General features: G+C 46.3%; 1 protein-coding gene across 1 annotated transcript in view; it reads right to left on the bottom strand.

The window, feature by feature from the left end:
- Positions 1–1,251: 1,251 nt before the first annotated feature.
- Positions 1,252–26,137, bottom strand: part of Ercc4 (ERCC excision repair 4, endonuclease catalytic subunit) — a 30,238-nt gene continuing 5,352 nt past the window's right edge. Inside the window, exons 3-11 of the mRNA XM_005350337.2 lie at positions 22,111–22,306; positions 20,937–21,144; positions 18,705–18,885; positions 17,647–17,775; positions 16,747–16,857; positions 13,460–14,057; positions 11,489–11,581; positions 7,462–7,574; positions 1,252–5,949 (exon numbers count right to left, since the gene is read on the bottom strand). Of these exons, the coding sequence (XP_005350394.1) occupies positions 5,216–5,949; positions 7,462–7,574; positions 11,489–11,581; positions 13,460–14,057; positions 16,747–16,857; positions 17,647–17,775; positions 18,705–18,885; positions 20,937–21,144; positions 22,111–22,306 (2,363 nt within the window). The 3' untranslated portion in view covers positions 1,252–5,215. The remainder of the gene's footprint in view (positions 5,950–7,461; positions 7,575–11,488; positions 11,582–13,459; positions 14,058–16,746; positions 16,858–17,646; positions 17,776–18,704; positions 18,886–20,936; positions 21,145–22,110; positions 22,307–26,137) is intronic.

Here is a 26,137-nt window from a genome sequence, read left to right as displayed (position 1 = left end):
GTTAAAGTTGAAACCTTCCCTTCCGAATAGACAGAAAGGGAGAAATGCTGTGGGATTTCCCTTCTGTATGCTGTGTTGCATTCTTTGGTTGACAATAAAACCTACTTTGGCCTGTAGCAAAACAGAATATAGCTAGCCGGGAAAGCCAAACTGAATACAGGGAGAGAGAGGGCAGAGTGGGGAGAGACACAAGGCAGCCACCCAAGATGCAAAATGCCAGCAGATTAGTAAAAGTCATACCCACATGGCAATACAAAGATTAATAGGAACAGGTTAATTCAAATGTAATTAGCTAGTAATAAGCCTGAGCTATAGGCCAAACATTTTGTAATTAATATTAAGCCTCTGAGTTTTTGTGTAGAAGCGGCTGCACATGGGATGGGACAGAGAAACCTCCGTTTACACCAGCAATACACTTTTTTTAATGAGGTGTAACTTCTGGATGTATGATGCTGGAAACGGCCTTTATCCCTGGGAGTCATGGGAGCTGGGCTGAATACTATCAGAAAGTATAGTTTTCAAAGATTAAAACCATGATTCATAGAAAAGAAAAATAAGGTAAAGATTTTTTTTCATAAAATAATTTTGGATGTATGCACACATGTCCATGTACCTGCATGTAGAAGATGGGGGAGCCCGAAACTCGCCATTTCAGATAGGCTGTCTTCATTCACCAACACTGAGGTTACAAGCACATGCAGCTATGCCCAGCTGCTACTTGAGAGCTGGGGATTTGAACTCAGGACCTCTTACTGGAGCAGCAAACTGCCCTCACTCACTGAAGTCCTCTTTCCAGACCTGGACAGACCAAAGCCTAGGGCAGAACCAAACACGACGGTCAAATGAATGAATTAATGGAGAGATCACTAATGACATTCTGCTATATTCCTGGATCCCTGCCTTGTACAGTCCTCATCAGAGGCAGCAAATGGGAAGAGATGCAGAGACCAGCAGCCACCTAGGCTGGCCCTGAACCCCACCATCCTGCCTCAGTCCCCATTGTATTGGTGTTACGATTACAGGCAAGCACAACTATATCTATCAAGAATCTGGTTTTTTTTGAAACGTATTTATTTTTATTTTATGTGCACTGGTATTCTGCCTGCTATGTCTATATGAGGATGGAACTGAGGTTACAGACAGTTGTGAGCTACCATGTGGGTGCTGGGAATTGAACCTGGGTTCTTTGGAAGAGCAGCCAGTGCTCTTAACCACTAAGCCATCTCTCCAGCCCCCAAATTCCTACTTTCTTTATAGAGCTGCAAACAGCCCTCTTAATCATCCAGTGCAAGATACTCAGCCCTACAGAGCTGGAGGTGACAGGTGGCTGTGCACAGGGGCTCTGAGCATTCTTCCATCCTCTGCCCAGAGCCGCGTTCATCTTGACTAGGAAACAGGCAGGTCTGCTTTTCCTTTAGTGTGTGTGGAGTCACAGGCATGATAGTGGACACAGACACTCATCCCCCAAACAGTCATTTTCCAGGTGCCCTCCCACGCCCATGCTTCATTACGGCTCTGAAGCCCCACCATGTGGGTTTCAATCACGGTTTTATGAATACTGAATGACACCGGGTGAACTGCTCAAGCCCTCTGGTCTCTTCGACACCATGAAGGAGGCTTACATGGTGGCACCTGTATGGTCTTGTGCTGGGGGTTGAGGAGATAAGGCACGAGGGTCAATCAACGTGGGACAGCACTGTTGAAAAGAAAAGGTTAGTTTGCCAGTCTTCATTCAGAGGGGGGAACATCAAGAGCAGCCTGCCTCCCATCCATTACAAAGGCTGTGCACTGCACTCTTCAAAGCAGAGGCAGTAACCAGAACACCACTGTAGTGACCCAATTTAAACTATAATTAAACTTGCTTAAGAGATTATAAATTCCATTGCTATTGAAAGGATAATTTACCTCTTCCAACTTCTGAGTTAAAAGGAATAAAAAAAAAATACAGGATATGACTCTTTGTTTGGATGCTCCAGACCACCAATTGGTGCCCTTTTCTTCTCCACCTCCTTTCATAAGATGTAGAGAAGGGAATGACCGAGGAAAGTGTGTTGATGATCCAGAATGTGGATTACGGTGCTCCAGACGGGAGTAGAAATTCAGAGCAAATGCACTTAAACCATGTATTCCGTGTAACGAAAACCTTTTTTGCCCATGAAGCTGAGGAAGATACTGAATAAACACACAAACACACACAGATATTTCAGTTTTGACTCCCTCTTATCGAATCTTGGCTTATACAACCATAAATTAAAACAGACAGACAGACAGAAACAGCCGCCCAGCAGTCCAGGGGTGCAGCTACCAAGTGTCACTGACAAATATGGACAATCATGTGATGAAGCTTGGGACCAGACAGGGCACAGTTAATCAACATCTAAATGAGGAAAGTAACAATTCATGTCAAAGCCTGGCTGGCTACACTTTCTTAAGATTCTTTTGAGTGAACATTTCTAAGTTAAACTAACAGAGAATTTCCCTCAAGATGTTCTCTAAGGCAACATGAAATCAAATTCTGCTGGAAAAACAAAAGGAAAGGCCAGACTTGAGCCTCCTTCCTCCCAGTCCCTGTATCTCAATACTTTCCGGACCTGCTGGGGCTGGATGAGGTCATTTCCAGTACTCCTGAGTGAGGATTGCAACATGAGGCACTCAGACATCTGCAGAGTTAGTCTGGTGATTGTCCACCAAAGGGGCAGCCAAGACTACTTGAGGACAGTATTGACGGCCACCACTTTTAGTTTTTTTTAGATCAACCTGCCTCTTCCTTGCCAGAGCAGGGATTAGGACTGTGTGCCACCACGCTCTGCTTGGTGGCTACTATTAAGTACGATATCTCCTTAGATAATTTCAAGAAAACACCAAGAGAGGTGCTAGGATTTAAACAAGTAAACCCAAGGGTAATTTCCTGTAATTTTGAGGCTCAAGGCTTTATGTAAATGGCTGTAACCAAAAGGCTGACCCAGCGTGCAAAGGCCTTTTAAGAGCTGCCCCAGGCTCATCAGTAAACTGGGTATTTATGACTTTGAGCAACAACAAAAGTCAAAGGCAGCCAAAGTCGGACTTGCAGTTGGCAGCTACCTGTTCCTTTAGCACAGATTCTAAACCTGTGTAAGAAAGTCCGAGAAAACCAAACAGCTCACGGATGTACTAGAAGGTTCCACACCTGGAAATCCGAGAGACAGTTAGGAAGAGGTGGTGGGCTATCATTGGGACAACCACTTATGGTTAAGTAGAAACCATCAGTCATGGTCAAGCCCAGGGGAGACTGTGCGGCTGCTTATTCCCACATGCGCCACAGTGAACAGCTGACGCGGGGAGCAGACGAACCTGGAAGTCAATGTGTTAAAGACTGTTGCACTAGGTAACAAGGACGTTTAAAACAGTGGCTTTGAAAGGAGCTGTGAGAATCTGACCTTGAATGAAATGTCCATAGTGGTGAAAATCATAGTGGTGAAATCATAGTGGTGCTGTGAGAATTTAACCTGAATGAAATGCCCATCATAGCGGCGCAATGCTAAGATTTTTGGTTTATGGAACAAAACAACAGAAAAGGGAGGTGGAGTTCCTGCCCCATGAGTGGAAGAGACACGTCAGTGTCAATGAGCTGGACCCATGCCAGCATGTGAGTGCAGCTCACCAGGCAGCTCTGCCCTAGTCCGGAAGGCAAATGTTTCTATCCTGGGAAGAAACAAATAGCTCAGATTTCTTTTCCACCTTGAACTCACTTTTTCATCTTCCCCCCTATTTCCCACATCACATACTAGAAGCCTCCAGTAATCGACAGGGTCTTGACACTCTCAACTCATTCCTGACGGGCCCGGACAGAACACCAGATCCTCCTGAGCGTCCACCACGTCTTCCGATTTAACCAAGGATGGAGAACACAGGAAACAAATGCACCCCTACTAAACATGCAGACTCTGTCGTTAGCCCTGAACACCCAGGGGACAGCCCCCCACACCACCTATGCTACATTATTGCTGTAAGCCACCTAGAGATGGTTTGAAGTTCACAGGAGGAGGGGTTTATGAGCAAATGTCACTAAAGGCCCGCAGCATCTAGACTCTGCTCTATCAGAGGGTCCTGGAAGCAACCGCCCATGGACACTGAGGGACAGCTGCACTCTTAAGTACCAATAAATCATGATGTCAACAGGAAATTTCAGTTCAAAGTGCTTTTGTTAAAGTCGGAGACAGTATTTTTGCTACAAGGTCCACTTTAATCAGTTTGGCACGAAAAACCAAAGATGGCTGACACTGATGACGCAATCAACCATGTGCGGCAAGGCTAGAATTCATGTCGGCATCAGCTCCTGAGGTAGAAAATTTACTGCTTGTCACTGCACACATCAACAGCTAGACTAACATACCACAGTTTGCAAATGGCATGTGAACTCCATGTTAACACAGAAAGGTCAGTCTAAATCAACCATGAGATTTGGTCTGTGGGTCTTTAAACAGCTACGCATTTCTTCCGAATTCATAGGCACTCTCTGCACTGACCTTGCATTTACTGTTTAATGTGAAGAAGAGAAACCCACATCTAGAAAGCACCTGGGCCTCCTCTGCTCGTGTCTGGTCAGCACAGGGGCATGGGCAGGATGCCGTGCCTCTGGTATGGTGCCAACGTTACTGACATGTGAATGATGTCAGTGACATGGGGTGGGAGGAGGCTGCGGACTCTGATGTGATTTGGGCTTAGAGTAGGAATTTGGAGGTCAAACATTGAGAAAACCAAGATTTCTGAGAAATCCTTCATGACCTCATCAAATCTTGTCAACAGTTTTTGCCAAAGCACCGGTTTAAGCAACCACGTCACAGCACTCACTTCATATCCGTGGTGACCGGAAGACTAGTGGGCTGGCTTGTCCCGTGGCTGGCAGGAATATAAGAACATCAGCCCTGTCTCAGTTCTGCCACACCCTGTGTACACAGTGCCAGGAACACGATGGAGGATCTTTCACCAGCCTGAGCAGCACACGCTGGCACTGCCTGCTTCAGGTGGCACAATCCTGCCACACCCCATTTAAAATAAGCACTGCAAACCTAGTGCAGACAGGGCACAGAGGGGCCAGAGCCAGCAAGGGAAGGGAAGGACACACCTCAGCCCAGAGCTCGGGGAAATGGTGGGGACAGAAGGTCTGTCCCTAAAAGCCCTGGGAACGAATGAACTGCTAGGCAAATGATTAATGAACAGCATCTGAGCGCGGGGCTCATTTTCTCACTCTGCCTCCCGACACCACGTCTGCATAAGCGGTGTGGAGGAAGTCGTGCAGCTGTTTGGCATTTCCTGCATGCCCCAGGATGCTTGTGAGCCGCTCCTGGGACAGAGAGGCCAGCTCTGCGATGTTCTTCACTTGATTCATCAGGGAGCGACAGTTCTTGGCATTGATCCCTGGCATCTTTAGCACGAAGTCTTGGGGGCCGGGGTTATACTTGTCCGACTCAGGCAGCGTTTCCGAGTCCGCGGTGATGGCCATGGCTGTGGCCGCATCAGGCTGTGGCTTGTTCTGCTTCAGCTCCTCGAACAGCTCGGCTGTGGCATGAGGTGAGGGGCACCAGAGCAGCCGCAGGCGTGGGAAGTGCAGGGTGAGCAGTGTGAGCTTGGAGCTCACATCGCTGCTACTTATCTCCTGGAAGAAGGCACCACGTGGCGCCAGGGAGAAGGGCTTGCCCGCGTCAAATTCGATGAGCAGCACTGGGCGCTGGTAGTAGCGTGACATGGCGAGGCACTGGCTGTACAGGCGGCCGCTGTGCAGCGAGCCGATGAGGTCGCTCACACTTTTGCGCTCCACGCACAGCTCGGGCGTTAGGATGTAATCGCCCACCTCCAGTGTCACTGGTTCAATGTCGATGCCCCTCCGATGGATCAGGGATGGTAGCTCACTCCGGAACTCACGCATGTCCACCACGATGCTGGGCTGGGTGCCATTCCGCTCCTGGCCACCTATGAAAAGGGTTATTTAGGTCATGTCACAGGGAAGAGTGCTATAACACTTTCAAATATTCTAGAAAATAGTATTTGTAGAGAAAACAGGTAGTTCTCCCCGAATGAAATGGAATCAAGTTTGTGTAATTTTTTTTTCAGCAGCAATAGGAAACTCAGACAGACGTTTCCAAAGGGCAGACCTCTACAAAGTGCTCTGTGTGTGGCACTATGCTTGGCCCTCCCTCCTTAACCCTGTCTTCCTAAAAGGTCATCAAGCTAGGCAGAGCTAAGTATCTGCCTCAAAAAAGGCATGGCTATTCTGAAACAGTGCTTCTGGGGTGCGCAGTCCAAGGTCCTTCACCATCAGATGCTCCCACACAGAAACAGAATCTGCTTGGAGCCAGCGGGCCACACATGCACAGCGTATGTGTGGAGTTCAGAGGGCAATTCTCGGTAGTGGCTTCCTTCCTGCTAGCTAGTGGGGTGGGACATGGGCCTTCCTCAGCCATTTCCCAGCCCTCTCTCCCGGTCCCTGACAAAGCCCTGCATGAACAACATAAGGAGAGGAGTTCACTTTGGCTCAGGGCCTCTGTGCACTGGTAGCTGCTCCACTGTTTCTGAGCCCGTGGCAGGCAGACTGCCACAGGCACGAAAGCCTCAGTCCACTGGCCTCAGAGGCTAGGTTAACTTTAACCCTCTCATGTTGCTTGGCTGACAACTGCTGCCATGGGATGGGGATCTATGAATAAGGTTCACGTGGAGGCCAGCAGGCCTTGGTGCATGCCAAACACCTGGACTGGAGAGACAGCAAGAAGCAGAAAATGCTTCAGAGCACGGAGGGCACATGTGTGCCCCAAGAAGTCCCAGCAACGTATGACCCCGAGAGGACAGGCAGAAGAACTTAGAGAAAGCTTCCTTCAGCTACCTTGTGAATCTTCGGGTTTCCCTAGGTTACAGAACCTACCCAGCTCTCCCAAGGCTTCACTGGTAGAGTTCATCTGGAATCTCCCCCAATCATTTCCTTTTCTTTTTTTTAAAGATGTATTTATTTATTATGTATACAACATTCATTCCATGTATGCTTGCATGCCAGAAGAGGGCACCAGATCTCATTATAGATGGTTGTGAGTTACCATGTGGTTGCTGGGAATTGAACTCAGGACCTCTGGAAGAACAGTCAGTGCTCTTAACCTCTGAGCCATCTCTCCAGCCCCTCATTTCATTTTCTTTATAAAATATTTATTATTTTCATTTACTTGAAGTGTGTTTGCATGGGTTATATACGCAACAGGAGAGCAGGTCCTCAGAGCGGCCACGGGATGGGGCTGAAGTTACAGGTGGCTGTGAGCTCCCCGATATGGGTGCTGGGAACTGAACTCAAGTTCTCTGCAAGAACAGCCAAGCAAGCGCTCCTAACAGGTGAGCAATCTCCCCAGTCTGATTTGTGTTTTTAATATTTTATCTAGAAAAACTCAGCTATGTAGCCCTGGGGCTTCACAGCTTCCTTTACTAGACCCAGGCAGGACTTACCAGCTTTCCGAGTGTCAGTGGGAGCATCTGTGGACACCGTGCCTCTTGCTAAGTCCAGGTTGGTTTCATCTCTGCCTTCCCGTTCTTCAGGGACAACCATACTAGCCTTTTCCCTGAGGGAACAAGTATGGTAAGCATTACTTGACTAATTCCAACATTCTAGATGAATCTTTGGAAACGTCTCATCTCTAAGGAGGCACTAGGGGTGCACACCTGCGATGCTAGCACTCAGGAGGCTGAGGCAGGAGGATTGTATATGACATTGACTGACAAGGAATGCATCAGAAATAAATAAGCAAATGGGAAGAGCTGAGCAGGAAGAGTCACTTGGCTGTGCTTTCCTTTCTCACCCTCCAGAGTTCAAATAAGAAGTTCTTTAGTTTCCATTATGTGATTGAGATTGCCTGAGCCTGCTGCAAGGTTAAGGCAATATCAATAATGAAAAACAAATTATTTAAAGTCTGATATTTTTTCAGGGTCGTAAGTAGGGAGGGTTCAGTCAATGACTGAGAAAAAGACAATGGAAACAGACACGACAGGACTCTGGATAGAAACCCTGCAGGTGGGAGGTCCCACCAACTACCACGAGCTTCAAAGGAGAAGCAAGGCCAATACAAGGATAAGATTTCTATCAGGGATCAAACCGATAACCAACATCTTGGGAAAGAGCTGGGAACAGCAGTCACTCCTCGTGGGTTTGCTTGAAAGCAATATGGAGTGTCCCCTGTTCTGTGTAGGCGCTCAGGATATAAGTAATCACTGGGCTGCCAAGATGGCTCAGTGGGCTAAGGGGCTTGCCACTAAGCCTGACTATCCACGTTTAAGCTCCAGAACCCACCTGATGGAAGAGACCTGACTCCCGCAAGTAGACCTCTGACCCCACATAGTATACACGCATACATGAATGAATAGAGATACAGACATGCAAGAAACAAGTAAACAAACATAATAAAGATGACCATATAATCCTTCTTCAAGTCTCTGGAATAACCCAGTATCTCACACACGTGTGTTAGGAGGACTGTGTCACTTGCTAAGACTTGACAGACATCATGATGTCAAGTAAGTCCCTGACTCAGCATGGTAAAACCACTAAGCCTGGGACGGCTAACTCACAAGACTGAAGTACCAAGTGTGCCTGGTGTGAGAGAACACACACACCTGGACCTTTTCTCTTGAGGCCTGCAGCAGTGCTGAGGACTAAATCAGTTCTGAACCCACAGCACTGACAGCTGAAGCAGGGACTGGGGCTAGGGAAGACAGGAGGGGCTGCCGGGGCGCATGAGTCTCCACCAGCGTCAGCACTATGCAGAGCAGGATGGTGTGATCTAGGTGGGCACAAGTGAGCCAGAAAGTATAATGTGGACTCTACATGATGCATGGTAACCCCCAGTACAGAGCTGGTCCTGGCCCAAACGGGGGATGGACAAGGCTTTGGTTGGTCTCCTTGCTGTCTTGTAGGCCAGGTCAAGGGCTCTTTAATGTAAACCCTTGACCAGTTGCACCTCCTGGCCATACCCAAGGGACACGAGAGGACGGCCAAATACTCAAGGACACTAGGAGATCCTCAGTATCTTTTTCGCTAACATTTTTTGATTTTTCCTCTTTATTTCTACTACTTTCACATGTTAAGTTACAGGTCACTGGTGTGTGTGTGTGTGGGGGGTGCCCCAGCTTCCTGATGGATCTGCTGTTTGTGATTAGATAGTGTAGTCAGTAGCAGGGACAGAGCCCTTATTGGCAGTGTGACCCAGAATAAGTCATTCAGTGGCTCCTTGCTTCAGTTCTTTAAGAATCTGTAAAATGGAAACAATGCTGATGCAATCTACCTGAAAAGACCGACTGCAGGATGCGCCTATTGTCCCGAGAGTAGTTCCTGCACCTCACCCCTGCTATGCTGAGTGAAGCCCTCAGTGGCACTGGCCTGCCTCCCAGTTATCCAGGGTTAGCTAAGAAGCTGACAGTCTACTTTCAAAGAAGGCTGGCACTGTTTTCCCTCCTGAGCAAATTCGCAGCCCAGAAAGGAACTGGTAACCGTAAAGAAAGTTAGTCTCGCTCAGCAGACACAAACTCGTTTACCAGACATTTCTGCCACCAAAAGCACCATCCCTTCCCGGCATTGCTCAGCACAGCTACTCTGGCTGCCCCGGGACAGACATGAGATGTTAAAGTTCCAGACCACTGTCCACTCCACCCTCAGGTACTGACATTTTCCAGTGCTGCAGTAAAATCTCCAATGCTCATTTTCTTACTACGTAGCTCAGGCTTGCCCAGGGTGCTGGGATTTTCAGTGGTATGTGCATGGCTTTAGTAGTGATATGATGTGGGAAGGAGGAGTCTCTGGATGGCACACAGGCCAGGTCTCTTTGGCAAAGGCACGCAGTCTTGACCCTTCACTGTGAACCGCTGACCCGTCCAACAGGTGGCATCTTGTCCTTACTCTCCAGCAATTAAACCTACTCATCTCTAAGGCAGCCAAGCAGTCCTCGCTCACAGCTAGCTGCCCGAGTCATTCCTCTCTGGCTGTTTTCTTACAGCATCACCCTGGAGGTCTTGTTACAGCAACCGTTCTCCTGGCTCAGCTGGAGTACAAATACCGTACTGGCAATGGATCCCAAATGTTGTTTTGTGTTCTTAAAGACAAACACCACTCAAATCCTCCAATCTTCTAGGAGAGTAAGTCCTAAGATGCTGAACAGTATAACTGCTCGGCTAGGCAAAGTGGAAGACTTTACTTATAATAAATAGGTCCGAGTTTAGAAAAAAAGTACTTCTGGCAGTGAGTTCGAGGCCAGCCTGGTCTGTGGAGCGAGTTCCAGGACAGCCAGAGCTATTGCACAGAGAAACCCTGTCTCAATAAACCAAAAAGAAAATATACACACACACACACACACACACACACACACACACACACACACACACACACGATGAGGGAGGGGAGGATGAGCACCCACAGCTGGTCCTGTGGGACACTGACCACTCTGAGATTCTGTCTAGCTCAGAGCTAGGCTTACTGCCCCTGCACACTGCCAACGTTCAAGGCATGGAAAGTCAGTTAAGAAGATGTAGGCCATTGCTTTCTCTGGGTCAGGTCTAGAATGGTTGGTCTAACCCTGGCCTCTTAGTCCATGGCAGTCTATTGGTATGTTTACTGGTGGGTCATCTGAGCTCCTCAGGTGCTTAGAGGTGAAAGACCAACAGTCAGTTTGTGACTGTCCGTAACAGCTCATATTAAACCGAAAAGCATTTCCTACCAGGATTGGCAACATGATATCCACTCTCAAAAACATACACACATTCAAAAAACAGCACACCTTTTTTTTTTTAAAAAAAAAAAAAAATACCACCTTAGAGTGATTCTAGTTCCAGTGGCCAGAAATGGGAGAGCAGCTACCTTAGCATCTGCAGACAAGCAGGCTTGTCTAGGGGAAACTCCACAGTTCAGAGGGTGCAGGCTGGAGAGCTGTCTCCTGGGGAAGCAAGTGCGTCTGGTGCCGCACGCTATGGATGATAGAAACTCAAAGTGCTATGAAATGCAGAGTGTGTGGCTGCTCAGCACAGCAGGCTGGGAAGAGAACTCCACACCCAGTGCTGAAGGAACCCACAAACACAGCAGGGCGGGAAGGGAATCCCACACCCAGTCCTGTGCTGAAGGGACCCACAGTCACGCCCAAATGTTGCCTCCAATGGCCTTCAGGCCACAGGACTAGCAGACACACTACCTTCATGTTCAAGATTGGATCCTGTCACTAACACATCTTATTACGCATAGGAAACTATTACAAATTTTAAAATACTTCTGGTTCCAAGTATTTCAGGTAAGGGATACAACTTAGATTCTACTCACTAAACCCACACTAAGCTCCTGCAGGGGTGAGAGAGGGAGAGGAGGGGTGTGTGAAGCAGGCCCCAGGGACCAGCCTCCCCCTTCCCTTTTCTCCTGCCTCTCTTCCTAAGGTGTCCGGTGGCCGTCCACTGACCCTGGGAAGGGCTACTCTAAGCACGGTGCTGTGGGCCACCATCTCACCGGATGAGCTTCTCAAAGGCTTCTTTCTCCTTTCGCAGAGCCGTCAGGTAGCGCTGCTCTTCTGTGGAGCCTCCATAGATAAGAAAGTAAACCCTGTGGGTTAAGACAGAACTCGTTTAGGTTGCAGAACCATAGCTTCTTAATCCCTGGGGAGACAGCACAGTGGAGAATCTGAGAAAGGGAGCCCTGGACACTTGAGCAAAGAAAGGCAAGTAAGAGCGAGGCCTGCTCACGCGTAGCACACAGGCTCACGTGGAGCTACACGGACCCTGCCTCCTAGGGCTGGTACCCGTGAAGCTTCCTTTTCTTGTCAATAACTGGAGGAACACAGTTTAGGTAAATACTGGAATATAACTGAATGATAGAACTCTTTCTTTACAACTATAAACAAATAAAAAACACCCCATACATCTCTTAGAGGCTTCTTTTCTCAACTTTTTTCTTTGTACTTCTGCCAAACCATAGCTTAAAAGTTGGACAATCATCATCAGAACCAGCTTAGGACAGCTCACTGCTGGCGACAAGCAAATGCATTAAATATTTAAGGCCTTCACCTCACAGTACTTTCTCAGTTCCTCTGCTCACGTCACAACAGACCAGAGCTAAATATGCTTTCCATGACACACGGATAGCATCAGGGATCTCACTCTTCTGATGGGTTTTGTCTCTAATGGGCTCTGCTCTGGGGCTGGAGAGAGTTGGTTAAGAGTGTTTCCTGCCCTTCTGGAGGGCCAGCATTCAAGCTTCCAGCACCCACACTCGGTCTCTGGCGACTGGTGCACGCGTATACATACATCATTAAAAACCAGACAGCTTTCTTTCTGTGGCTGAGGTTGCGTCCTGTGCCTCATGCCACCCCCACCTCACTCTGTTAGAGGCACGTCCCTCTAAGTGCTTTCCTTCGAGCACTTCCCAGACTATCTTACTTTGAGGCGCAGAGGGGGGACAGGTCGCTGGGTGAGTTAGAAGACATGAGCTGCTCTGTGGATGTACCACGTTGTCTGAAGCCAAATCAACTTCTATTTCTGGGCCTCAGTTTCCCACCGACAAGGCGAACAGCTGAATTCCCAGGTCTCTTCTACGCTTGACATTTTGATTCAAACAAGACAGGGTTGTGTTCTTGGGCAAGAAGCTTGGTGCACATACAGTACCTGGGAGCTCCTGGCTGGAGGCTGGGTAGCTGACTGGCTCGCAATGCCGCCCGGGCTCCTGAAAAGGCCTCTGCTCTGAAAGGCTGCCTTAGTTACCCTGCTACAAAGGTTTCTCTTGGCTCTGTTTCTGGTTCAGACTGAGTTCAAGATATTAATTTTGATGTTTATTTCCCCTGAGCTAGCTGGAGAACGAGAACATTGTATTCTTTGGGAAACATCACTTTCTCATCTGATAGACTGATAGATTTTTAAGAGATATTTCTAGAAACCCAAGAAAACTTGGTACAGTAATTCCTAAAACACTTTGCTTTTTATAAGAATAAAACCTAGAGTCATGTCTTAATGTCTGTAAACTGGGTGATGGTGAGGGGGCTCAATAGATAGAGACTTCCTATCTGAGTGCAATCCCTGGAGCCCACAAGAGGGAAGGCATTGACTAGTTCCTGCAAGTTGTCATGGTGTGTACACACCAACACACAGTGAAGAACGTTTAAAACTTTACAGGGTGTTTTAGGAGATTAAGAACATTTGGCTATGTCATTAGCACAGTCTCTTTGATATTACACAGAACGTCATAAATTTCCTAGACCTTACAGATAGTGTACCCTGGAAGAGACACACTCAGACATAAAGACAGCTATGAACAGGGCAGGAAAAATGCTAGAGGTGCTGGAAGATTGTAATTTAACAGGGGTGGCTGACTTCCTCATGCCACAAAGCAGGGACAAACCAACCTCACGGTGGATTAAAGGTAAGAAAACCCCCATGCAGGTCAGTCAGCTTTTGTCTTAAAGCCCACAGAACCACCAAGCAGACTTGCCTCAGCGGTTTCCCCGGCCTGCTGGCCCTGTAGATCTCCAGCTGGCGGACGAAGGTGAGCTCTGCATCGTACAGAACCACGTATCTGGGTTCCACCTCGTGCAGAACCCGCGTCAGGGCATAGGGGTCGCTGCACCCCAGAAGCGGATGGATGATGGTCAAAGGCTCTTTCAGGATGCCATAGGCCGCATCAGATGACAAATTTAAATCAAAAGCTTCGTGCTGAACCTCTCCTCCGCAGCCTTCTGGGCTACTGGTGACCTGTCTGGGACGGCCTTCCTCCGCAGCCCCTTCCTCTGGCGGCTCCTCAGCAGTCCCCATCACTTGCGTCAGAGTCAGCTCTCGCTTCTTCCTTCTGGGAGCCCCTTTTTTGGTAGTGGTGCGTTCTTTGTTCTGGGCATCTTTGGGTCTCTTGTCAGACTTCTTGGTTCTCTTTGCACCATCCTCCTTTCTAAAATTCACCCACACTTCTTCAGCTTTGCTGTCCTTCTCAAAGGCTTTCCTGTAGAGCCGCAGCAGGAAGGCTTCCGCCCCCATGGTCAGGTAGTCTCTGAGCTGGCAGCATGTGCGGTCATCACTTGCACAGATCAGCACCTGGCCTGCAATCAGAGAACGCATGCTTGCTTGCTCACTCCCATTCTCGCTCCTTTGGGTCACCCTGGGTCCCCTGTCCCCTTCTAGAGAAACCCTTGGCAAAGAATCCAATTTATAAATTACTTAAAAAAGGGCTGGGGCCCCAATCCCACACTGTTCCTCCAGACTGACGCCAAGGCCAGGACTAATCACTCTAGTTAAAGCAGAGCCGAGGTAGAGCAGAGGCTTTGACGAAACTTCTAATGACTAATTTTCTAGAGGCTTCTAGATGCCAAATTACAGCCCAAATGGATATATTCAAATGTCAAATCTTAAATCATAAGAAAGAATGGCTTGCCTTCACCCCCAAGATGGAGGTGATTTTCTATCTTTAAAGTAGAAAAGTAAGCTCTGGGAATCCAGCTGAAGAGAGGGAGGAGGGAATTTAGGAGCAAGGTAGGTTAAGATCATGACGGGAAATCTACAGAGACAGCTCAATCAAGCTGGTGGGAACCCACAAACTCTAGACCGACAGCTGTGGAGTCTGCACAGGACTTAAGCCCTCTGAATGTGGGAAACAGTTGTGTAGCTTGGTCTGTCTGAGGGGTCTCTGGCAGTGGGACCAAGATCTAGCCCTGGTGCATGAGCTAGTTTTTTGGAACCCATTCCCTATGGTGGGATGCTTTGCTCAGCCTTGATGTGGGGGTGTGGGGGGGGGGGGGAAGGGGAGGCTTGGTCCTGTCTCAACTTAATGTGCAAGGCTTTGTTGACTCCCAAAGGGAGGCTTTAACCTTTGGGAGGAGTGGGTGAGGGTGGGGTGGGGTGGGGGGATGTGAGGGGAGGGAGGAAGGAGGGGGAGGGAAAACTGTGATTGGAATGTAAAATGAAATTCTTAAGAAAAGTAGAAAAGTAGTTCACAGAGAAGATTATATCTAAAGGTTGATTTTAGAGCAATAAAAACAGCGTTGCAAAGTCTGGAGACATAATCAGCTGATCAACGTCACTATCCTAACTAACAATGAGCTGAGAAACCGGTGTCGTTTAAGTTCCAAGCAGCTAACATGGAAATACAGCTGAGAGCAGAGGCTTACTCCTAACAACATTTACGATGTCTTCTCGAGTTAGTAAAGTTGTTATGCATGTGTAAAGCGTATGTACAGAGATAAAAATGAGAGAATTTCCAGTTAGCTGAGTCAAATGAAAATGATTGTCATAAAAACTAACGTCATGACAGCCTGTAATCCCAGCACTCAGGAGGGCTGTTCCAAGTTCAAGGACAGTCTGGATTACAGAACAAGTTTCTAGTTGAGCCTCTTGAGAACTGTGTAACAAAGTTACAAAACCGCTCAGTTGTTTTAACTATAAGTTTTGGTTAAATTTATTTATTTAGTGTGTGTGTGTAGGTCAGAAACCCTGTTCTCCTCCACCATGTGGTTTCCAGGGACTGTTCTTAGGTTGTCTAGTTCGGCAGCAAAGGTTGAGCCATCTTACCAGCCACTCCTAATGCTTTAAGTGTAAGCCCTTGTGTTGGTCCATAGGCCTAGCTATCCTGGCTGCAGAACAAGGGTTGGGTACATCTGAATGACTTTAACAACCATGTGAAAGAAGCCTAGAAGGAGACAAACTGATGTCAACATCACATCATCTGGTATTGGGAAACCTCACCCCACATTTTATCAGTCTTTGTACCTTATCTAAGTGAGCATTTGAGACCTTGGATCTTAGATCACAGTACTGTAAGTTTTGGGTAATTATCACCAGTATCTACTAATATAAGGATCAAACGCCTTTTAAAAAAAGATTCATTTTTTATTTGTGCATGTGCCCAAATTCGAGTGTGAACATGCAGATGCTTTGGAGCTCAGAGGGCACTAGATCCCCTGGAGCTGGAGTTACAAGTGCTCATGAGCTGCCTAACGGGTGCTGGGCCTGAGCATCACCCTCTGCAAGAGCAGCAAGGGCTCTAATTGCTGCACCACCCCACCAGCCCCTTCAGCATTGTTGGAAAGACTATCCATTTAAATAGTACACAGACTAATTGGTTTCACTGCGGTACCACACAGTGCCATTGTGCCTTGCTCTCATTTACCCACGGCCCACTATATCACCCTGCTTGCCTTTATTACTTTGCAGTACTTTCAAACATGTGGATTTGCTCTTTATCTAGTTTTACTTTGAATTTACAGTTCTGGTGTAGTCTGCTGTGTCATCTGTTAGCACATGTTTGCAGGTAGAAGGCCCAGAACTCGGAATTGTGTTTTAAGGGCTCAGTTAGTGGAGGCATTCAAGCTTCTTTGGAAAGACACTTGGCTAGGGATATAAAACAGAAACACCACTAACTGATTCCTTGGAGATTCGAGATTTGAAACCTGGTGAATATATACATGGAAATTTGCTGAATTTTAAATAGGTCACAAGAAGCCAGGCAGTCAAGAATGTGCTTCGTGAATACAGAATAACTCAACCTGGAGAAAAGCACAACAAACTGAAGTGGGCTTGGGAGCCATGTGATTGACAGTTAATGCCACTGCGCTGTGTGGGGTCTTGTGGCACCTTCCCGGAATCTAATACTAGGAAGTATAGGAAAGAAAAATCAGAAAGTCAAGGCCAGCCTCAGATGCACAGCAAGCTCAAAGCCAATCTGGGCCAATGAGTTCTTGTCTCAGAAACAAAAACAAAGATTAAGCCAATGGCACCATCTCCCTTTGCTCCTACCTGGACCTCCAAGGGCTTCACTCCCCTTATTTTCAGCTTCGATTTCTTTCAGGATTTCACTTAATGCCTCCCACTTTGGGTTGCTTTCTAGGACCAGTTCCTTTTTTGTTTCTGTATAGAAATAAAATGTAACCACATCCTGTATGATTTGTAGCCAAACCATGCCAAAAGCTTTCCCACAACAGAAAACTAGCATCGCTGGAAACAGACATGTCCTTGGGTGTCTAGCATACTAAACAGGAGCTGCTTCCCTGGAAAAAGCTGCTGCCCAATATGCCGGAATGTGCAGAGGTGATGGCATACATGGATAGGCTGTGTGCATGGCCAACAGAGACAGCTCTATTGTCGCTTGTGACACTGTAAAGCAGCTACACAAAGCAAGGACTAGAGGCCGTCAATATTTATTATTTCTAATGTGCCTGTGCTTTCTACAATCCCAAACATGGCTAAAAGCAGGTAACAACTATTTTTTTTAAAAGCATTCAAACAGATTATGAAGATACTACTTTGAATAGATCTTTAAATTAGGTAGAAATAAGTGTTAACTATTCCATCCCAGGCCTTAGAAAAAGTGACACTTGGCACTTACGAGGTATAAACTAGAATACAGACTACAGTTACTTCTGGCTAGCATATTTATAATCTTTAAACGTTGCAAAGAATGCTATAATGTTTCATTAAGACTTTCAGTGCCCAGAATAGTAATGGCTGAACTGTTTCTTATGTAGCAGTAAGAAGACTCTTGACTGACGCCTGGCCTTGACCCCTGTGCTCTCTGGCAAAGGCGCTCAGCTGGTCTTCACGTGCGCTCTTCCCACACACCGTAGGCATTCACATGTGTAACAGCTTTACTCTGGCTCCTGCGCCCACACCAATGGAGCAGAGGCATCTGAGCCTGACCTTGCGCTTCTGTACCCGCCACCTTCTCGGACATTTTGGCCTTTTTGTTCAGTTTGGCATCTGGAACACGATAAACTCGTGCACGGGCATTCACAAACATGGAGGTGCTAGCATCCAGGAAAAGCCAACCTAAGAAAATGGTTAATAAGAAGGGCTTCAGTTAGTGGTAGTTTTAAACACTCTAACGGCACATAACCCACCTGGGCCACTCGCTGTAATCTTGCTTTCACAGCAGCTGTGCCTTAGTGTCGCGTACTGCTGTGGCCTCGGCTCGACTAGACCAGTGGTTTCAAAGTGTGGCCGAGGGACTCCTTCAGAGCTCCCCAAGAGGTCTCCACAGGGTATGGGCTATTCAAACTTTCTTTACAATAATTTTAAGACAGCTGTGTTGACATTTTCATGGCTGGCTGGGCAGGAAGCTCCACTCTGAATAGCCCGAGGCAGGGGTACCGGGTACCACCAGCTAGTGAAGCCTTTTCTCGTGTACCTTGTAGTTCACAGTTCATTGCTTTTGGGTGCACACAATACTAGGGAACATACACATGCTATGTATGTGCTCTACACGGTGCCATATCCCTATTTCTGTATTCTGTATAAGAATGTCCAAAGAAGCAGTAAAAATTATTGATTGCATAAAATTCGACCTTAGGACTCAAGGGTCTTGAGTAGTTAGCATAACGTCACTGTACATGGATATATTTCTAAACAAATCTCTTAGTGCTTTGGCACTCTAGTAGATAAAACCCATTCCTTGGGGTCTCTGAGTAAAATTAATTTTAAATTCCTACCAACTAAACTTCCAGAACACAACCTATTTCCAAATTGGAGACTGTCTGTACTACAAAGTCTTTTCTGGAAATAAAGCTGCCTGAAATGGCTATGAATATTTAATATATAGAACAGAAGTTAAGTAGGCGGGAGCATTAGCTTTCACTAAAGCTCTACATCCTTGTGCAGTGAGATGGGACGCAGTTTATAACGTGCAGCTGAATACAGCATCCTCCCGCACACTTCATCCCAACCACTCCCAGAATAACATTAGTGTTTCCATCTCCCACCTGAGTTCTGGCCAAACACTTTCTCTGTTGCTCTCAGAGATTCCAGAAGATTGAGAAATGTCACACAATCATACTGAGAGAGATACTGCAGTAGGGTCCTTAGTATCTTCAGATCCTGTACTAAGGATTTAGTCTTGGCTCCAAGCTGGTGCCATAAAGGGTCCAAGTAATGGCGGATTGTCTGAAAAGAGAATATAATTTATTACTGCTAAGATATGTTCATTATAGCTTTTCTCAACACAGCCATGCTTTCAATAAGGGTTATTCACTAACCTTATATGTATATGTAAAAGCATATTTAAAATTCTAAATATTTTGTTATTTATATTTTACTAAATATTTCTTTCCAAGAAAGTGGCTAGAACACTTCAGGACACCAAATCCTACTAATTTTTATTTATTTTTTTGAGATAGGATCCTATTAATGTTTAAAAAGTATATCTTATTACTACTACTATTTTTATGATGGGATGAAGTTAATCTCCTTTAATTCTTATTAACTGACTGTCAGATGGCTCAGGAGGACCTGAGTTAAAATCCCCAGCACCCACATAAGAAGACAGGCATATGCCTTATAACCCCGGAACTATGAGGGGCAGAGACATTCTAGCTGTCAGCGAAAGACGTGATAGAGAAGTCGCCCTATGTCCTCCGCTGCCTCTATACATTCAGAAGCATGTACAACACCCATGCACACACGTATACACAGCACACAGACATAACACACAGTGGCACATGTATGCAGACATACACAAACACACTACAGACAGAAAAGGTCTGCTAAGTACCAAAAGCCAGCAACTTGTTAGAAACAGAAATAGTAGCTTCATCTAATAGCTCACACTGAGCAGACAGGGTGCCTGAGGGATGCATGTGACTGGGTAAGAGGAAGGTGAGAGCCATTCTACAATGGCAACTTCTCTTAAAGATGCACAGAACCTCAAGTTTTTGTTTTACCTGATGCAAGATCTATCTATATTTAGATGTGATTAATGTGAGATGTCCAAACCAATCCTTGATTCTCCCAGCCAGCGACATCAGCCAGCATTGTGTTCAATAAAGCATTCTGCGTTTCTAGGACATATCTACTCTATTAGAACAATAAGATTTGTTGTCACCACGCACACAGTCCCCACACACTGTTCCCAGTGACACCAAGATGGAGCCACAGTTCAAAAGACAGTAGCATGTTCTTAAAAAATGCTACCTGGGGGCTGGAGAGATGGCTCAGAGGTTAAGCACACTGACTGCTCTTCCAGAGATCTCAAGTTCAATTTCCAGCAACTACATGGTGGCTCACAACCATATGTAATGAGATCTGGTGCCCTCTACTGACCTGCAGGTATACATATAATATATATATATATATAATCCATGCACTGTAAACATAATAAATAAATTTAAAAAATGCTGCCTGAATTTTTGAAAGGTACCATTCTGGACTGAACACTTACATACCTAATATTAAGCTATGGTGAAAAAACAAAAAAAATTCCTTGTATTGAAGACTTAGCGTTTTCTCTGTTCAGAACATAATTTTGAAGACAGAACAGAGGTCTCAGTAATAAAAATTGCCTTTAGTCCCAGCACTTGGGAGGCAGAGGCATGCATATCTCTCTAAGTTCTAGGCCAGCCAAGGATACACAGTGAGACCCTGTCTCAAAACAAAAACAGAAATACCCTCCATCAAGAAACGCACCTAACTTTCTATTTTAAAAAAGATGGTAAATTCAGGAATGTGTAATTACGAAGCATTCCCTTATAAACTCCGTGTCTCCAGATACCCAGCTCCGGTCATCGTGGAACAGAGACACTGATTATATTTCCAATAGGACATTTACTCACCATGTAACAGAAAAGTCAGCCGTATGCTGACATGCCAAACACAGATGCCACTAAATTACTATTTCCCAGTAGGTAAAGCAGCCCCGCTTTAAACCAGGACAGCTGAATATTAAAATACCGTGTGTGTCGGGGCTGGAGAGATGGCTCAGCGGTTAAGAGCACTGACTGCTCTTCCAGAGGACCCGGGTTCAATTCCCAGCACCCACATGGCAGCTCACAACTGTCTGAAAATGCAGTTCCATGAGATCTGACACCTTCACACCAATGCACATAAAATAAAGTTAAATAAATCATTAAAAAACAAAAAAAAAAAAAAATAAAATGGCGTGTGTGCTTTAAAATGACAACCTAACCAGCTGTGCAGCGAAAGGAAGGAAGGAAGTGGACCTTGTCAAACGGCTTCCCGAGAGCATTTTCTAACGACAAATCTTCCACTTCTAGAGATGGGTTGTGGCACTTCAGCTCCTTCAGACATGCGCTTAAGATGTCTAGTATGGCTGTTTGGATAGAGAGCATGGCAGGAGTCATGGACACGTGGATCTCTACCACTTCAGGCTTGTGCTGTTCTAAGAACGAGTTGACTGCTACATGGAACCTAAGGAGACAGAGTTTCCAAAATCAACAGCTACAAACACAATAGAAGCAAAATGCCAGGACTTAAGGACACACGGGGTCTTGCTGAAGAGAGGTGTTACTAAAGCAAGACAGGCTCAAAACCAAGTGTTGGTGAGGGAACACGGCCCCAACCACCGAGTTCCTACTATCTACAGCTACTTTGTGTCCCTACTAAACAAAACAACCAAAAAATAACAACAAAAAAAATCACTCTTATTTTGTGTGCATGTGTGATGCTCACAGGACAACCGTGGGTTCTGGGGACTGACCTGAGGCATCAAGGTCAGTAGCCAGCACTTTTACCCACTGAGCCATCTTGCCACCCTTACTCCAATTGTTTTCAAAGTACATGTGCGATGGTGGTGCAGGCCTTTAATCCCAGCACTCGGGAGGCAGAGGCAGGCGGATCTCTGTGAGTTCGAGACCAGCCTGGTCTACAGAGCTAGTTCCAGGACAGGCTCCAAAGCCACAGAGAAACCCTGTCTCGAAAAAAAAAACAAAGAAACAAAAAAAAACACCAAAATACATGTTTTTTATTTCCTTGTGAGCACTCAAAGCTCAGAAGACAATAGTCAATTCTTTCTTTCCTTCCATGTGGGTCCTCAAGATTGAACTCAGATCCTCAGGGTTTGGCGGCAAGCACCTTTACCCCTTGAGTGGTCTTGTTGGCTCTGCCGTGTGCTTCTAACAGCAAGGCTGAGCTAACTGTGCCTCCAGTACCAAAACACTATTTGGTCACTTATTGGTGGGTTTTATTTCTGAAATAAGAAACAATTAAACAAAAGAATAACCATACAACTAGTATTCTTCACAAAATTGATACACACATGCACAAATGTATTTACAAAGACAGAATAGCAAGTTTTAAATGGCTTTTATCAACCGCAGTAAAGTGCAGCTAAGTTACAGCTCTTCTGCTCACAAAGCGGTCCTATAATGTCATTACCTTGGCCACAGGTAGAGTTTCCTCACAAAAAGGTTCCTCATCACTCTCTCCACATGACAAAAACCAGTGTCAAAGGCTACAGCGTTGTCTGTGAAAGCTTTGATGAAGCCACGCTTGTTTTTCTGGCGGAAAAGACGCAGGATGAAGGCTTCTTGGCAGGACTCAATGATCCTGTGCGCTCTGTACACAAGGATGCCTGTGGGGGTGGAGTGGTCAGGCTCTGTAAGTGACAGAACTTATAGGTGAAGCTCTACGTATAGAAGGGAGATGTAGGAGTGTACAGCGGTAACTCTGGAGAAGACAGGGGTTGTGGTGCACGTGGGTGATTGTCACGCTTACTCCGGCTCATTCCCTTTTTCTGGAACATGTACTTGAAAACAGGCAGGCCCTGCTCTAGGATGGGCACAGACGTAAGTCATGTTCTTTTGCGGAATTTGAAATAACTTCAGTAAAATATTTAATGTTACAAGTGGGAAGGAGGAAACCATTTGGAGGGAGGAGTGTGAGCAAGGGTGGCACCCTAGTCACGGTTGCACTGCTGTGATGGAATACCACGACCAAACGCAAGCTACTGAGGAAAGTGTTTACTATGCTTACACTTCCACATCACTGAACAGGAAGTCAGGGCAGGAATCTGGAGGCAGGAGATCATGCAGAGGCCATGGAGGAGTGCTGCTTACTGGCTCATTCCTCCTGGGTTGCTCAGCCTGTTTTCTTATAGAACTCAGGACCACCAGCCCAGGGGTTGCACCACCCACAATCCTCCTCCATGGAGACCACTAAGGAAATGCCCTACAGGCTTGCCTACAGCCCAGGCTTACTGAGGCATTTTCTCAGGGGAGGCGTCCTCCTCTCCAAAGACTCCAGCTTCTGTCAGGTGGACATGAAACTAGAGTGCACAGGTGGTGATCTGTGTTTGAACTTCAGTGCTGAGTGTGCAAATGGAAAGTGGAGGGGAGGGAAGGAGTCTCCTGGGCGTCTGGACCACAAAGGGGTCAGGCTGAGTGAAGATAAAGAGCAGACAACGTGAATGGGAGCTCACTGACTCTGCACAGATAGCGGGGAAACCTGCATAGGACAGAACTAGGCCCTCTGAATGAGGGTGACAGTTGTGTGGCTTGGCCAGTCTGTGGGGCCCCTGGCAGTGGGGCCAGGATTTATCCCCAGTACATGAACTGGCTTTTTAGAGCCCATTCACTATGGTGGGATGTCTTGCTCAGCCGCCACACAGTGGGGAGGGGCTTGGTCCTGCCTCAACTTGATATACCAGACTCCCCATGGGCCTTACCCTCTCTGAGAAGTGGATGAGGGGGGGTTGGGTGAGAGGAAGGTGGAGGGGGGAGTAGGAGGAGGGAGGGGGAACTGTGGTTGGTATGTAAAATGAAAAAAAAAAAACTTAAAAATTTTTTACAAAGGCAGTGGGGAGGAAAGCTGACCAAGATCATCCGGAAGTAGGGCTGACAGAGGCTCTACCACAAGCTTCCTGCGAGTGAAGCCCCTTGGGGTCCTAGAGTGTGTGTGGAGGGGGCTTCAGTGTCACAGGAGCCTCTCATGAGACAGGACAGCATAGACCAGGATGGACCTGATTATGGCAGTTTCAGGCTGAGCGGGAGAGGGCGTTAGTTCAGACTGTGCAGGCCCAGGCAGGGCAACCTGACATCTAGTATGGTGCAATACTGACATCTAGTGGTAGTTTCTAGAAGATGTTTTCATGTTAGCAACATATTTACACAACATAAAGCAGTAAGCTTTGGAAGGACAGATATCTCCAGCTATAAAAGGGCAACTACTGGTACAGTTTACTAGGGATTTCTGTGTGCAAGTGGCACAACAGGCATTGCTGTTTTGGTTTTTCGAGACAGGGTTTCTCTGTGTTGGTTTGGAGCCTGTCCTGGAACTAGCTCTGTATACCAGGCTGGCCTCGAACTCACAGAGATCCACCTGCCTCTGCCTCCCAAGTACTGGGATTAAAGGCGTGCACCACTACTGCTCAGTCAGAGGCACTGTTTTTTAAATATATATATTTATATTTTAAAAATATATATTTAATATTTATAATACAATATATATATACATATATACATATATATAAAATTTTATGTGTATGGGTGTCTTGCCTGCTTGTATGATAAAGAAGCCAGAAATACACACTGGAAAAAAGACAGCACGTTCAATAAATGGTGCTGGTCAAACTCTATGTCAGCATGTAGAAGAATGCAAATAGATCCACATTTATCACTCTGCACAAAACTCAACTTCAAGTGGATCAATGACCGCAACATAACACCAGATACACTAAACCAGACAGAAGAGAAAGTGGGGAATAGCTTGGAACTCATTGGCCCAGGAGACAACTTTCTGAACAGAACAACAGCACACTCACTAAGAACAACAATTAATAAAAGGGACATCATGAAACTGAAAAGTTTCTGCAAGGCAAAGGACACTGTACAGAAACAGCTTAAGCAATGGAAAAAGATTTTTTACCAACTCCACATCTGATAGAGGTCAAATATCTAAAATATATAAAGAACTCAGGAAAGTAGATTTTTTTTAAAAAAAAAAATCCAATTAAAAATGGGGTACAGATCTAAACAGAATTCTCAATAGAGGAATCTCAAATGACTGAGAAACACTTAAAAAAAATGTTTAACATTCTTAGCCACTAGGGAAATCAAATCAAAACTACCTTGAGACTCCATCTTGCACCTGTCAGAAGGGTGCAATCAATGACAGAGCTCATGCTGGTGAGAATGTAGCACAACGGGAACACTCCACTGCTGCTGGGAGTGCAAACTTGTACGGCCATCATGGAAATGAATATGGCAGTTCCTCAGAAAATGGGGACTCAATCTACTTCACGACACAAGGTTGCTCCATCCTACCACAAGGACACTTGCTCAACAATGTTCACTGTGGTTTATTCATAATAGCCAGAGACTGGAAACAACCTAGATGCCACTCAATGGAAGAATGAAAAGAAAACATGGCAAGTTCACACAGTGGAGTATTACTCATCAGTTAAAAAAAATAACATCATGAAATTTTCAGGCAAATGATCCAAGTAGAATCATCCTGGGTTAGGTAACCCAGACCCAGAAAGACAAATATGGTTGTGTTCACTTATGAGTGGACACCAGCTGTTAGTAAACAATGAAGGTACAATCCATAAACCCAGAAAGAGGAGCGCCAACGGGGTGGGGGCGTGGATCTCCCTGGGAAGGGAAAATAGAATAGATTCTGTGGGCAGACTCAGGGTGGGTGAGGATGGGAACAGAGGGGTGGGGTGAAGGGGGCTCCGCAGCTGGAGTGGGGTTTGGAGTGGCAATGGGAACTTTCTGGAATCTGTAAGGGTGACTTAGTGAGGGTTCCTAGTACCAAGGAGGATACGAGTATGAACGCCAGGCAAGTCTTCCAGTGCTGTGACTGGATGTTGGCAGAGGAGGTCCCATGGAGATCCCCAAACAACTCAGACTGAGCCAAGCGGTGGCATCATTGTCTTAATCCCAGAAAGACAGAGGCAGGTGGATCTTTGCAAGTTTGAGGCCAGTCTGGTCTATAGAGCAAGTTCCAGGACAGCCAGAGCTGTTTCATAGAAAACCCTGTCTCAAAAAAACAAACAAAACAAAAATAACAACAAAAGAATAGCCCAGATTGACGTTAGGACAGATGCAGCCTTCTGAAAACTGACAGTAGGGTCTCATTGCTGAGGACAACTTCTGCTCAGCCCACTGAACACAGAGAGGCCAAGCTGGTGTGGGCTTGGAACTTTCACCTCTATGCTCTAGTCTCTTTGACCTGGGGAGGTACAGGCTATGGGAGGAGAACCTGGACATGAACCCAGGACCAAAGACCTTGACCTACAATCTGTCCTGCTCGCTGAAGCAATAGTGGTGAAGAACTTGTGGGAATGGCCAATGTCTGATCTAACTTGAGACCCATCCTGCAAGAGGGAGCACATGCCTGACACTGCTGAGATGGGTGGAGTCTGGGGACTGAGATGGGTGGAGTCTGGGGACTGAGATGG

This window comes from Microtus ochrogaster, chromosome 7 (assembly GCF_000317375.1).
Source record: "Microtus ochrogaster isolate Prairie Vole_2 chromosome 7, MicOch1.0, whole genome shotgun sequence".
Classification (NCBI taxonomy): Eukaryota; Metazoa; Chordata; class Mammalia; order Rodentia; family Cricetidae; genus Microtus; species Microtus ochrogaster.
The sequence above is the reverse complement of the archived record's forward strand: the minus strand, read 5'-3'. Positions and strand labels throughout refer to the sequence as shown.